Here is a 15,736-nt window from a genome sequence, read left to right as displayed (position 1 = left end):
CAGCACAGAGCCTCACCTGTCCACACAGTCTCTGTCTCCTCTCCTCCTCTGCCCACACGGTGACTCCCAGCCTCTAAGATTCCTGCTTTCAGCAATGCCCCTGATAGCACACCAATTATCTGAGGAGTTCTCAAACACCAACTCTTCACTGCCCATTAGCACAATGAAGAAATTGAGGAAAATGTATATGTCCCTGAATGTTGCTAATGGTCTTAGGGCAAACTGCTACTTATTCTGCATTATGTACTTCTTAGTTAATTGGGGTTAGGATGTCATTTTTAATGAAATGATGTTAATAGTGTTTGTTAAATGAATGATGTGCAATAAAACTCAATAAAAACTCTAAAAACAGGACTCTTTCGCTTGGTACAATGAAAAAATGGTATTCTTTTTATTCTACATATTGACAATATACATTTGGAGCTTTATTATAAGTACGAGAGAAAAATCTTCAATATATAAAAGCTGACTACATTACTTTTTTTGATTAAAAAATAGATTCGGAAGGAATGAGAGTTCAGAGCACTGACTCCCGCCTCACTGATGCCTGAAAAATGTGGCTGCCACCAAGGTCAACATAGACAGCGTCTTTGTCATACAGCACACCCCCAACTCCAGAAAGAGGCGCATAAACCAGCTGCTCCTTCTAATTTAAACAGCACTTCTTTTGTTGTTCAGGAAGAACACAAGGGTCTGGGAGGAAACTGACGTCACTTATGGCAAAATCTTCTACCCCTGGAAGACAGGACCCAAAAAGCCAGCTTCAACTGACAAGAAGTCAGTGAGTACCTACTGTTGACTGGGGGGTTAAAAACAATCCACAGTCCAAGGGCTTAACCCATGACCCTAAAGAAGGGCATTGTGCCACACTGGAACAGTGGCCCTCTAGCTGCAAGACAAGAGGTCAGAGAAGAGGGATTCGGTAACACCTTTGCAGGCCTACACATAGCTGGCTTACTTTTAAAACCTCCAGCAAGGCCATCTTCCCTTGTTTGGTCATTTTTCAGTTTTCCTGAGAAATGAAGCCATCCCAAGAATCCTATGTGTAATTCTAGTATGTTCTACAACAACAGAATACCTGGCATGTGAATTTGGCTTTTATTTTTCAAGTGCGCTCCTCTTAAATAACCATAAAGTGACACCTGCTGGTCACATTTGATGCGTGTTCAGATATCCTCCGGGTTTGTCAAATCTTCCATCCTAGAAAAATAAACAATCATACAGCAGAAATGAATGCCAAAGTTCCTATACCTCCTTTCATGTGTCAATGACTCATCACACTCTTGTCCACTAAGCACATCATTGAGAAACTAGAAAATGTGGAAATAAGGAAGCACCGTTCACCATCCAGCAGAGGAAAAAGGGCAGGCACACAACTGTGTCTCTAGGCTGAAAGTGACATTCATTCTATAAGACACCAGACAGGGAGATGACGTCCACCTGGGGTCAGGGATGAGTGAAGAACACATTCAGAAAATCCGTTTCTGGAAGAGGGTGAGCCTGTGCTCTGGGATTTGTACTGTGGCTTGCATTCTGGCAGGTGGAAAAAGGGTATTCCAGGCTGAGAAAACCACAGCACAAAGAAGAGCACAAAGGAAGGAAACTCAAGGCACACATGAAGGACTCAAGCACCCGAGCACGAAGGCAGCATCACTGAAAACTGAGGCTGAACATAGGATGGGGCCACATCCTGTAGCCTTAAATGCTTCCAAGTCCTCCCATTTTCCTAAACATCTCATAATTTATTTACTCCCAAAGGCACAGCATCTTTGAGCAATGATATAAGTAGACATTTTCCATCAACTACACTTCTACCCGCACTATTCAAAGAGGCACAAAATAAATCCTATCACTGTTCTTTTTCTAGCCTTTTTAGCTTTGAAATATATGGCCCAGGAAGAAAAAGTTTACAATCACCTTTTACCTGTGTGCCAGGATATAAGGGTGAGAAGTTTGCCATGTGAGAGGCCTAAACTTCATAACTGTAATAAAACAGCCCAGATTGTGGATTTCTTGGTTTTGATATTCTCCATGCACCATTCCAGAAAGGTAGAACAGCTTGGCAACCTAAACATTAAAGGAAAATTAAAAATTAAATTTCAATTAAATTCTCATCAATACTGCAACAAAATAAAAGCTCTAAACAAGAAGCAATCCTAAGAAGGGAGACTTCCAGCAAAGCCACTGTCCTGAGGCTTCCAGAGCCTTGCTGGATTCCTTCAGGACTTATTAGAACCCCACAGAGGCAGACTGCTCTGCAGCCGAGCCAGGGCATCCGTCTAAGTATGGTGAGGAGGGGGAGGTGAGGCATCTGAGCACAGAAACGGTTCTGTGGCCGATGGACCAGAGCAGTATGGAAAGGAAGGGGCAGTGCCTGGTCCTGTACCTGGGAGAAACTTCTGATGTACTCTACTAAGTCCCGACCCCAAAACACCCAGGCATTGCCTGGTGCAGCAGGTATGGAGACAAATGAGATACACCAAGAGGCCCAGAATAACCACTCTCTTGAGGGAAAACTTCTAGAGACTGGGAACACATACACAAAGGGAATTCAGGAGGCAATTCCTAGAGAGACGTTTAGTAACATCTCTTCAGTCTTTTTGTTTGTTTGTTTGTTTGAGACAGAGTCTCACTCTGTCACCCAGGCTGGAGTACAGTGGTGAACTCTCAGCTCACTCCACCCTCTGCCTCCCAGCTTTGAGCAATTCTCACGTCTCGGCCTCCCTAGTACCTGGGATTACAGGTGCACACCACCACACCCGACTAATTTTTGCCTTTTTAGTAGAGACAGGGTTTGGCCATATTGCCCTGAGCTCAAAACTCCTGGCCTCAAGTGATCCGCCCGACTCTGCCTCCCAAAGTGCTGGGATCACGGGCATGAGCCACTGTGCCCAGCCTCTTCAGTCTACTTTAAAAGGATTATACTGTTAGTTTCTAACAATTATTTCTCTTCCTACCTGGTAAACTTCCGTCCAGAACCTGTGTTTTAATCGCTTCTTTGTCTTCTTCAGTTGCTTACTATGCTTGAAGGAGTTGAGGTAAGTGAGAACTCCCATAATTTTAGGAAAGCCATGTACTTCACAGATGTTTAGAAACTCAAACGTTTCCATTTCAAACCCAAAGCTGGCATCTATAAGCATCAGTACCTACAAGCAGAACACATTATTTCTCAAAGAAATTACCAAAACAGACCACCTACACTAGGGGTTGGCAACTGGCCCACAGGCCAAATCCAGCCCATCACCTGTGTTTGTGACTAAAGTTTTATTGGAACATAGCCACATTAATTCATTTACATATCGCCTGTGGCTGCCTGTGCACTACAACTGCAGAGCTAAGTAGCTGCAGAAGATATGATCCACAAAGCCAAAAATATTCACCTGGCCCTTGACAGAAAAGTACCACTGCAGACTAAATCAAATGACTACACAGGCATCACCCAGACAGAGAAACCACCACTGTCTGACTTGCTCTAAAAGGCAACCATAAGACAATGCCCACTAGGATATAAACTTCCATTTTAAGAATTCTAATGCATGAGAAGTAACTCAGAAAAGGCTGGGTCTAACCTGGCCCTTACCTAAGAAATCCTAATTTAAAGAAATGAAGTTTTCTGTAACGTATTTTTAAGCCAAATAACAGGTCTCTGACATCCAAAGAATGGGAACAAAGTGATAATCAATGAAATATATTAAATAGTTACAGAAAACCAACCTCTTCTTTCAATCTCCTCACAGAAAAAAAAAAATCTGTTTTTTTTGCTGGGAAGTATGCAATGGAAACCTCTATCTTGTATGTAAATTTGTATAACTCAATTGCTCAGAAATATTTTAAATAGCTACCAGTTTAGAATCCAGTAAAAAAAACAGTAAGATTATGATGAATGGTAGTCTATAAGAAAATATAAGCAGATAAGACCAATTTTTTTTTTTTTTTTGACACAGAGTCTCGCTCTGTTGCCCAGGCTGGAGTGCAGTGGCACGATCTCGGCTCAGTGCAAGCTCCGCCCCCCGGATTCATGCCATTCTTGTGCCTCAGCCTCCTGAGTAGCTGGGACTACAGGCGCCCACCACCATGCCCGGCTAGTTTTTTTGTATGTTTTTAGTAGAGACGGGGTTTCACAGTGTTCACCAGGATGGTCTCGATCTCCTGTGATCTGCCCGCCTCGGCCACCTAAAGTGCTGGGATTACAGGAGTGAGCCACCGCATCTGGCCAAGATCAATTTTTAAAATTTAAGACACTTCAAAGATGCAAAATAATTTCAGAACTGATTCCTGGAAATTTGTAGTTTTAATATTAAAGATAGTTCTGTTTTTATCTTTCCATGGATAACTGAAACTAACAAAAAATGGAAACAGAAATGCCCATCTTTGATTAAACCAGGAAACGTTCAAAACCCAAAACCACAGAATATATGAAGGTGGGCTTGTAGGAAAGCACAGCTGCCACTGCCGACCGAGGCAGCAAGCAGAGCTCTCCAGCAACACTGGACCAGCTCAAAGAACAGGTGGAATATCCTCACACCACATCTGATGCCACAGAGTGCCAAGGGGCAAGCAGCTGTTTGTAGGTTCAGGAACAAAAGGGAGCAAACAGTCCCTCAGGTGCCAATCTTTGTCATCTAAGCCAGTGTTACTCCCCTAATCCACACACGCATGTACACACCCAAATCCACGTATTGTGTGTGCCTCTGCCGTACTCAGGAGGCTTTGACAACCCAGAGCAGAGCAATCAACATAAGCTAGGCTAAATAAATTATGGTGCATCCACAGAATGGAATATTATATTAAAAAAAAGGAGGCAGAGCTACAGTACTTACTGATTATACACCTCCAAGATATATTACATGAAAAAAGCAAAGCATAGAACAGTGTATAAAATAAGCTACAAAAGGGTGGCATGTGTGTTTATATGTATCTGGAAGGATACTGCTCTGCAGGGACCTGAGAGACCAGCGGTTACAGCAAGGAAAGTGAAAATGCACATTGTGTGTACCCTGCATTACAGTTAGAGTGCTTTACCAAATGTGTTACTTTTGAAACTCTTAAAAAGATTCACACAGGCATCTCTCAATGATGGTTAAGAGGCTGGAAAGGGGAGCAGGGAGGGAGGGACAAAGAGGGAAAGGTTAACAGGTACAAAAATACAGTTAGATAGAATAAATTATAGTGTCCAATACCACAATAGGGTAACTATAATTTATTATATAACTCAGAATAACTAAAAGAATGAAATTAAAATGTTCCTAACACAAATAAAATATAAATGTTTGAGTGACGGATATCTGAATTACCCTGATTTGATCATTACACATTGTATGCTTCTATCAAAATACTACATGCACCCCATAAATATGTACAACTATTATGCATCCATAATAACTAAAAATAAAATGTAAAAGCATCTCTTAATATGTCTTTAAAATTAGAAACTTGCTACATTTTAAATAAGAGAAACTAATGACTTCTATGAACTATTTGAATTATTTTAAGTATAAAAGATTCAGTAATCTTTACACAACTTTACATTAATTATACTTATTTTTACTAATAGTAGCATTACATGTTCAAAATTTGAATGTTATTTAGTTTTCTGACATTACAATGGCACAACTTTAAAATCTATATTACTTTTTCTTTCATATTTTAGGAGTCTTCCTGGGCCAAACTATAAAATCTGAAGCTCTAGAAAAAACTAAGTAAAAATGAAAAAACCAAGTTATCTGTCACCTCACACTTCCTAATCAATACGGCTTATTTTTTTGCTAATTTTTTTTTTTTTTTTTTTTGAGATGGAATTTCGCTCTTGTTGCCCAGGATGGAGTGCAATGGCACAATCTTGGCTCACCACAACCTCTGCCTACCAGGTTGAAGTGATTCTCCTGCCTCAGCCTCCTAAGTAACTAGGATTATAGGGATGTACCACCTCACCTGGCTAATTTTGTATTTTTAGTAGAGATGGGGTTTCTGCATGTTGGTCAGGCTGGTCTCGAACTCCCGACCTCAGATGATCTGCCCACTTCGGTCTCCCAAAGTGTTGAGATTACAGGCATGAGCCACTGTGCCTGGCTTTTTTTATTTTTATTTTTATTTTTTTTTGCTAATTTGTATTTTATTTTTGCTAACTTAAAAGATAGTTAATAGAATATCAGAAATAGTGAACATTATCATTTCCATAAATGCAAGAGCGTGTACATTTTCCATACACTGAGTACTGCTACATCTTCTATTGATAAATTCTGACCACTTCTTCAGGCAATTCATGTACTTATTTTAGCATTATCATTAGGGATGAAGGTTCTAGGACCATCAGGAACAAGGGTCCCATCTTCACACAAGTTACTTAACTGCTGGGGGGCTCTATTTCATCTTATGTAAACTATAGATAATACCTACTCACCTCAAGGGTGTATCAAGGGCTTATGTAAGCTAAATTTATAGAAAGCAGTTAGCACAGTGCCAGAAAGGGTCCAAGAAGAAATGGTACTTACTATGATATATTTCTACGTATATATGTATGCATGTTAATGAGCTCTTATTAGCAGGGTTCATTAAAGGTTTTCTCCATCCTGTGATTTGCTTTTAGATTTTGGAATACATTTCACTGTGCACATTCTATTTGTATTATTAATATGACAACATTTATTACTATTATTATTGTCATCATCAATTCAGTCACATCTACAGTATCTCTGATAATGACCACGATTTCTTTAATAATCATAAAACTCTCTTCCCTTCATCATGGGGTAAATAACCTACCACAATGCTGTAAGTCTCCATCAGCAGCCCAGGCTGCCCCTGCTGACTTACCAGATCTGCTACTTTAGCCAGATAGAGCATCATGTTAATGTCACACCTGCATTCAATAATGGTGAGTCTGCGCTTTCAACCTGTAAGTGAAAAGATGAAAATTTTACTTTAAAAAGACCCTGAAAAAACTCTAACCATCAACTCTAATTTTCATTTTTTAATTGCATCCAGTAAAACACCATATACATTTACGGAGTGTACCAGAAGTTCATTTTTATAGGCAAAAACTGGTAAAATAAAATAAATTCCATCCTGTTTTTCTTGCTGTGTTCTAAATTTAAATAATATCAAAAGTCTACCCAGATGAATAAAAGTGCTTAAACAGGGAAAATTCTGACTGGACAGGCTCCATGATAACCATGATCCTGCTGTTCGGCTGCAGGTCAATGTCTTTGCCTCTATCAAAACTTCCCATGTTCCCACTATCGCTAAAAACATCCTCAAACATAATGCAACAGAATATTCATAACAATAATTATGTCTAAATTAAGGTAATAAGAAAACGGTCAAGAAAATATGGGCTGGGCACAGTGGCTCACACCTGTAGTCCCAGCACCTTGGGAGGCCAAGGCAGGTGGATCCCTTGAGCTCAGGAGTTTTGAGACCAGCCTGGGCCACATGGGGAAACCCCATCTCTACAAAACCAAAAAAGAAAGAAAAAAAAAGAAAAATTAGCCAGGCATGGTGGCATACACTACTCAGGAGGCTAAGGTAGGAGGATTGCTTGAGCCTGGGAGGGTGAGGCTGCAGTGAGCAATAATCACACCCCTGCATTCCAGCCTGTGCCACAGAGTAAGAAAGACTCTGTCTCAACAAAAGGAAAAGAAAATATGGATGCTCCAAATATAAAGAAAAACCTCAATCCAACTATATTATTGCAATAATAAGAGATTTCAGAGTGTACATTGCCATTCTACCACTGGAAATTTGTTTCATCTTCCCTCAAACTTGGAAAGGTCACCAACTCCCAAAGCAGACGAACTCGCCTAGGAAAAAGAGAAAACGCGCACTTCCACCAGCATGTGGCTTCATAAGGGCAAGCACGTGCACCTGGCACATAGGAGGTACGTGCTGTCTGTTAAATGATGTGTTCACAGTGACCAGGCCTGTCAGGCCCTTCCAAGGAACATGCTTGGCAAAGCCATAGAGCAGTCAGGATAAGATATGTATCATATCCTTATCTCTGGGAACTTACCCTTTTCTGAAGTTATAGCTAACTTAGTAAAAGTATAAGAGAAGTAACATGATATGACAATATTTAACATGTTCCACTCAAGAAAACAACAGACACACACATGTCCCTCAGATGACAACAGCCACGCCAACTCTGTGTCTGCAGCGGCATCTCCTACCTGACACGATTGTCACAGGGCCTCTGATCTCAGTCAATTTCTGCCAGGTGAAGTTCCGAATGAGGCATTATATCAAAGTGCTCCTTCCAACTCTGGAGGCCCCATCACCACTACCACTATTGGTGGGGGCTCTAGTGGAGTTCGATCAACCACTGGAAGATGATGCTTTTTTGGTTTTCAAATCCTGAGTTCTATTCATTAAAAAAAAGGAAACACACTTTCAAAATAGAGTAAAAGGTATCAACCTTATAAGTAGACTTTTTTAGTATACTTACAGATGTGAGTACTTTAGTATATTTTATAGAGAGTACAACAGACAATATATAAATATAATTAACTTGTCAATTATTAACTGCTGACCCCCATCCAAATAATTGCTGTTCAATAAAGATGTAACAAGATGACTTCAATAGTATAGAGAGTTGAAAATTAAACACTCCTTAAATCTGACTGTTTTATGGGTGATTTTAATAGTTTTTTAAAAACAAAAAGGTAAATACCAAGGCAGTGCATCATAATGGATAAGAGCAGAGGCTCTGGAGTTAAATTTGGCTCTCCTACTTACTGGTTATATGATTGGAGGTAACCTGTTTTCTTGACCTCAGTTTTCTTGTCCATAAAATGAGGGCAAGAATGATTCCTACTCTGGCAAGGCTGCTGGAAGGATTTAGTTGAATAATGCTTAAAGTACACTGCTAAGAATATCATAAGGACTCACTAAATAAAGCTATGTTAGTATTAAATATTGTAATTTTTGTATTTTATATTACAACTTTGTAAAACATATCCAGAGGGAAGAAGCACACTTATCACCATAGAAACAGTTTAAAGTTTAGGAAGAAACAAATTCTATAAATTCTTGTATCTTGGGAAAGAAACACCAACTAGTGTGTAGATGCTGGAGGCAAGGCAGATTCTATGGCAAAGCTTCTCACGTTTTGGTAAAAGCCACACAGCATGCATCTCCATGTCCTTTGGAGCTGGACTAGACTTGTGAGTCCAAATGTCACCTGTGAGAGGCTCCTACTATTTAAAAAGAATCAACGGAAGAAGCATCAGACTGTAGCTAAACACACCTGTGAAAGGATCGAGCCATCCACACAGCAGACTGAACTGCAAAAGCGTTGGGATTTCTCTTCCGGGCATCTTCTTCGTCTCCTAGCTGAAGATCCTGCAGATGCCACCTCTTTTTCTTTTCATCTTTGGGTCCACTGTTTTTCTTTCTGTGTTTCTTCTGGTCCTTAGTCTCCATAGTTGGCTATTTACCAATAACGAGTAACTCTAACCTACAAGGAAGAAGGATGGGGTAAGGAGATGGGAGAAGCATTTTACAATCCAGGCAATACCCAGGGAAAAACAATAAATTTCATTTATTTCTTTATGAAGAGATGATGATATATTTGTTCACTGAACAAGGGTAGAAACTGCTTAACCATCTCCAATTTCATTTCTTTTATGGTATAAATTAGATGAGTTACCTCTGCTAAGGGTACATTTTATGGTTAAGTTACTTTTCATTCATCTTAAGTGTCAACATCATCAGTATCTACTTCTGCAAGGATGGAAATATTCTATATCTGTACTTTTCAGCCATTTAGCCTTTAGCCACATGTGATTACTTAAAATGTACTTAGAGAAACTGAAAAAATGAATTTTTAATTAATTTCCTTCTAACTCTAAATAGTCACATGTGGCTACCATACTGGACAGCTCAGACCTAGATATCAACTGGACTAATGAAGTGGTTTCCTAACTTAAGCTAAAACTTAAATTGTTATAAAAAATTTAAAACGCTTTCATGAACTTCCAATAGAATCGCAGTATTACTTTTAGTACCTGTTGACTCTGTAAAACTCCTAAATTACAACTCATCTACATACATTTGAAAAACAGCAATATCTGTATGTGTGAGATACGACTGGTTCTAAATGATGCCTGGAGACCCCATGGACTTTGCAGAGAGCCTTCCAGTGATATCTGAAGTACCTGGGAATCTGTGGCCAATAAATTGGTAATCACTGAATTAGTGAGTCTTTTTAGGATATCATGCTGCATAAAATCTGACAGCTTGATTGAAAAAAAGCGGGGCAGGGTGCCATTTCATTCAATTAAGGTCCTGTATTAATTCCGTTTAATAAATGTTTGTGTCTGTCTATGACGTGCTAGCCACTGTGCCAGTAAATGGATATACCTATGATCTCACTTGCAGAGAATCCAAACTAGTATCTTTCGTGCCATGCAATAAGGGCTACATTGCAAGGCTGCACAGGGTGCTACTGGAGCACAGAGGTGAGTCAGAGGCTTCCCACAGACACACACATGAGCAGAAACAGAAAGTCTTTATATATCACCATAATGTCAAGGAACACCGGCCGGGAGTTAGGAGAGCTGGGCACTAGGAACGCTTTGAAACTGAATAGCTGTGTGATTTCAGAGATTATGTTGCTTCTCTACTATATTTTAGTTCCGAACTTGTACTAATGTTTCTCTTCCTTTTGCTCTTGGTGGGAAAAGCAGAATTAAGGGTCAACAGATTCGGCTCAGGTCTAAGTCGCTGGCCGGGACCACGTCACCAGGAAACGACGTCTCCCCGACACCTTCCCTCCCCGTCCGGGCTCTCTGCAGGGATTCATCCCGTTACTCTCCCAACGACCCCCGGGCACACCTCAGGCAGATGCGAAATATGCTGCTCCTCGGGAGCAAAGATGAGCCGGAGGACAGGGGAGGACCTTCCCACGCGCACGACTCGCGATCTTCCCACTGCCCCGGAGCCAGGGACCCCACCGCCGCCTACCCCAGCCCGCGGCACCACCGAACCTGCTCACAACTGCGACTTCCCAGGTCCGCTTGGACACCGCCGGAAACGGAAATTCACAGTGGCGCCGACTTGCCGGAGGGAAACAAAAAGGCAGAAAAAAGAGACCGCCGCCTGGAGGACTTTCAGGGGAAAGCTCAGAGCGGGCGCTGGCGCTTCTGCGCCGTGCGTTCCACCGGGTCCGCGTCCCTCCCGGTTCCGCGCCACACCTGCCCTTGGAATCCGTTGTCTCAACTCTCGCGGTGGGACTCCCGAGCCCCGTTCACTGAGCTCGCCCGAGTCCTCGCGGAAAGCTAGGGCAGCTGCGCGGCCTGGCGCCGGTTACTCGGTGCGGTGCAAAAAGCCAGAACGAGATTCATTTGGCAATGAGCTCTGGGTGTGGTCTTTTTTTTTTTTCGTTTGAGACGGAGTCTCACTCGGTCACCCAGGCTGGAGTGCAGTGGCACGAATACGGGACACTGCAGCCTCCACTTCCTGGGCTCAAGTGATCTTCCTGCCTCAGCCTGCCATGCCATGTAAGTGGTGCCATAGGCATGTGCCACCATGTCCAGCTAATTTCTTGATTTTTTTTTGGTAGAAATGGGTCTCTCTTTATTGCCCAGTCTGGTCTTGAACTCCTACACTCGAGCAATCCTCTCAACTTGGCCTCCCAAAGTGCTGGGATTACAGGCATGAGATACTGTACCTGGTCTTATTTTTTCTTTTCTTAGGATAAGAAAGGTCTCACCTATCTAAGGCCAGGGTCTCACCATCTGGCCCAGGCTAGACTCAAACTGCTGAGCTCAAGTAATTCCCCCACCTCAGCCTCCGAAGGAGCTAGGACTAAAGGCATGAAACCACCATGCTTGGCTTGTCCGGTTTCGTTCTACACACTTTCTCGGTAAACAGCTGCTGTTGCTCTTCATTCTGTAGCTCTACATCAGATTCATGCTCTAGTCCTGTATATCCAAATGATGACTAGAGGCTGCCGGCTCTGCTCTTTCAAAGGCACAATGAGCACAGCCCGTCTACAAAACTCTCCCTTTTCCAATCCAGCTTTCCCTCCTGCATCACCTATCTCTCTACATCTGGAACCATCGGCAGCTGCCTTCATAAGGCACCTCGGTCTGGCATTCGGAAAACCACCCTGTCTTGCCAGAGCTGCTTGGTCTTGGGTAGCAGAAGCTGTATGCAATCTAAATCAAGCTTTCAATCGTGAGAAATCACATTCCTTCTTTTCCCTTTTTAATATACTCCAGTGTGTTTTTTTTCCTTTCTCAATAAGCAAATTGTACCACCATCTTATTCTGAGATGCTCCTTTTTTAAAAGGTGTAGATCACATTAATGGAAGTGTTTACTGCTGGGGAATATTTTCCGTGTGCAATGATCTGTAACCCTCTTTTTTTTTTTTTTTTTTGAGACCGAGTCTCACTCTGTTGCCCAGGCTGGAGTGCGGTGGCACAATCTCTGCTCACTGCAAGCTTTGCCTCCCGAGTTCATGTCATTCTCCTGCTCAGCCTCCCAAGTAGCTGGGACTACAGGCGCCCGCCACCATGCCCAGCTAATTTTTTTTTTTTTTTTGAGATGCAGTCTCGCTTGGTCGCCCAGGCTGGAGTGCAGTGGCGCAATCTCGGCTCACTGCAAGCTCCACCTCCCGGGTTCACGCCATTCTCCTGCATCAGCCTCCCGAGTACTTGGGACTACAGGTGCCCGCCACCACACCCAACTAATTTTTTTTGTGTATGTGTATTTTTAGTAGAGACGGGGTTTCACCATGTTAGCCAGGATGGTCTTGATCTCCTGACCTCGTGATCCGCCTGCCTTGGCCTCCCAAAGTGCTGGGATTACAGGTGTGAGCTACCATGCCCGGCCAGGCCTGGCTAATTTTTTGTATTTTTTAGTAGAGATGGGGTTTCATCATGTTAGCCAGGATGGTCTCAATCTCCTGACCTGGTGATCAGCCCACCTAGGCCTCCCAAAGTGCTAGAATTACAGGTGTGAGCCACTGCGCCCAGCCATCTGTAACCCTCTTATCTCAACTAGCTGACTATTAGTTCACATCCAGTTCAATTTATAAATTAACAGAGGTGCCATGGGCCGGGCACGGTGGCTCATGCCTGTAATCCCAGCACTTTGGGAGGCCGAGGCAAGTGGATCACGAGGTCAGGAGTTTGAGACCATCCTGGCTAACATGGTGAAACCACGTCTCTACTAAAAATACAAAAAATTAGCCAGGTGTCGTGGCAGGCACCTGTAGTCCCTGCTACTTGAGAGGCTGAGGCAGGAGAATGGTGTGAATCCGGGAGGCAGAGCTCGCAGTGAGCCGATATCGCACCACTGCACTCCAGCCGGGGTGACAGAGCAAAACATTAAAAAAAACAAAAAACAAAGAGGTGCCATGTGTACAAAAATCAATGCATATTTATGAACGTTTTTTCAAATCTATTTTCACACATCTTATCTAAATACATAATACAGAAGCCTGTGTGACTTGGGCAATGTGGCCCAGGAGGGCCTAAGACTAACACATCCACCTTGGCAAAAGGACATAAAATATGTCTTATGGTCAGAAAAATCAACATTTTGTGTATTTACTTAGTTTACGAAAAGTACTGAAAATGCTATTATTAGCTGAATTTGTGATTTCCTTTTGAAATTATGAGTTATCCTTATTTTTCCCATTTTATTTTTGCACCAAGGAGACTGCAGTCAAATAAAACAGATACTACACGCACTCGTCGGGGCAGCCGTACTGCAGAAGCACGTTGATGCACTCCTGGCTGGAGGCCTGCCGGGCATAGGTCAGAGCTGTGTTCCCGTGGGCATCTCGGGCCGTGACGTCCACCCCGTACCAGATCAGGAGCTGTGCCAGGACCACATTCCCCTTGCGGCAGGCCAGATGGAGCGCCGTGCAGCCGTCTCCCTCCCCACAGGTCTCGTTCACCTCCTCACGGGAGCCATGTGCCAGCAGCAGGATGACTGTCCGCAGGTCCTCATCAGCGGTGGCCCGCAGCAGGTGCTGGCCCAGGGACAGCTCAGTGCAGGGTACTGGGGCCAGAAAGAGCTTCTTCTCATATTTGGAATGGATCCACCACTCCTTTTCTTCCTTTGATGACTCTGCTGAAGGTTTTGTCTGCCCCTGGCTGCTCCCTTCCCAGATGCTGTTGGCTAGGTCATTGCCAATAGACGACATGACCTTCATGAGCTCAACTGGCCAGTCATCCAGGTCCAGAGATCGCACACGGGAAAGGCAGGTGCCAAGACTGCGGTGGATTCCTGAGCATTCAATACACATGAGGACTCCCAAGTTCAAACTGGCCCACTTAGGGTTCGGGGTCTCACAGTCCACACAGTGGGAGTTCCCACGCATGTTTTGGATCGACTGCAGGGCCATGGCCTCACTCTGGCTAGTCAGCCAGAACTTGCTTTTACTGCTCTCACATGACTGCAGGCTGGCCAGGATCTGGCTCTGGATGACTTGGACCCAGGCGTCCCGCTCCTCATACGTTGTGGCTTTAAAGTGCCACGTTTGGCCAGTGACGGACACAATGATAAACTTTTCGTCTTGTTCCTCAGCAGTGCTGGACAGGCCATCATCTTTTAAGTTGTTGGTGCTTTTCTTCTTTAGGTGTTTCTTTTTATTGGCATGAGGAGGCGGGGGCAGGCTGAGCTTGGGGCTGGTGGTGCTGGAGATACTGGGGCTCATGCATATGGAGTCACCCAGCCCAGTGTCTGAATTGGCTGAGATACATAGACCATTCGTGTTTTTGGATAGGCCACTGCTTTTAGAGCTGGAGATGGGCACGCAGGCCGATGTGGCTAGGGGTGGCCACTTTCCTGGGACTTTGATGGTAGATGTCCGAAGGTCAATCTCTTTTTTATGAATATTCTTCACATAATCACCTAAGCTTGAATAATAGGTGAGCATGCCATTGGAACACAGGGTGACATGTTTCTTTTTCCATGTCTTCAGCCATTTCCCACTTTGCTTTAAGAGCATGCCCTGTTTAATGGGGATGGCTCTGCCGCTCCCGACGGTGTGAGCATGACTCTCCGGGGCTTTCTTCTCTTTGTCTGGGTCACTCCCTTTCTCAGATGTAAACAGGTTGGACCAGCGCACAGACTTCTTGCAAACGGACGTGGGTGTGTTGGCAGTGGGAGGAACACTGTTATGAAGGTCCTCCTGGCTGGTGCTGGGAGTTGATGGAATGGAGGAGGAATAGTTATTTAAACTCCCACCTCCATTTCTTGTCTGGGTAATGGGCACGGTGGAAACCTGTGTGGAACAGAAGGAGGAATGGCTTTGAAAATTGGGTAGTGACTTGCAGGGTCCTATAGACAGCTCACAATTACCTTTTAAAAAGATACATTTTCTGGGCCAGGCACGGTGGCTCACACCTGTAATCCCAGCACTTTGGGAGGCCAAGGTGGGTGGATCACGAGATCAGGAGTTCAAGACCATCCTGGCCAACATGTGAAACCCTGTCTTTACCAAAAAAAAAAAAAAAAAAAATTAGCTGGGCATGGTGGCACATGCCTGTAATTCCAGCTACTTGGGAGGCTGAGGCAGGAGAATTGCTTGAACAGGGACCTGGGAGGCAGAGCCTGCAGTGAGCCAAGATCCCACGATTGCACTCCAGCCTGGGCTACAGAAAGAGAGTCCATCAAAAAAAAAAAAAAAAGATACATTTTCTGTTGTTTGGATAGTATATTTACTCATACTAGCTCACTAACAGAGCTGCAGATCAGTTCTTATTCCAGCTCATTCTTTTTACA

The 15,736-nt window shown here is 43.4% G+C and overlaps 1 protein-coding gene and 1 pseudogene across 1 annotated transcript in view; both read right to left on the bottom strand.

The window, feature by feature from the left end:
- Window positions 1-357: 357 nt before the first annotated feature.
- LOC129480603 (ribosome biogenesis protein BMS1 homolog) lies at window positions 358-11,125 on the bottom strand (annotated as a pseudogene).
- A 2,238-nt stretch (window positions 11,126-13,363) lies between these two features.
- The window catches only part of LOC129480602 (arf-GAP with GTPase, ANK repeat and PH domain-containing protein 11-like), a 61,868-nt gene continuing 59,495 nt past the window's right edge, over window positions 13,364-15,736 (bottom strand). Inside the window, exon 21 of the mRNA XM_055274571.2 lies at window positions 13,364-15,236. Within this exon, the coding sequence (XP_055130546.2) occupies window positions 13,686-15,236 (1,551 nt within the window). The 3' untranslated portion in view covers window positions 13,364-13,685. The remainder of the gene's footprint in view (window positions 15,237-15,736) is intronic.

This window comes from Symphalangus syndactylus, chromosome 4 (genome assembly GCF_028878055.3).
Source record: "Symphalangus syndactylus isolate Jambi chromosome 4, NHGRI_mSymSyn1-v2.1_pri, whole genome shotgun sequence".
NCBI classification, from domain to species: domain Eukaryota; kingdom Metazoa; phylum Chordata; class Mammalia; order Primates; family Hylobatidae; genus Symphalangus; species Symphalangus syndactylus.
The sequence above is the reverse complement of the archived record's forward strand: the minus strand, read 5'-3'. Positions and strand labels throughout refer to the sequence as shown.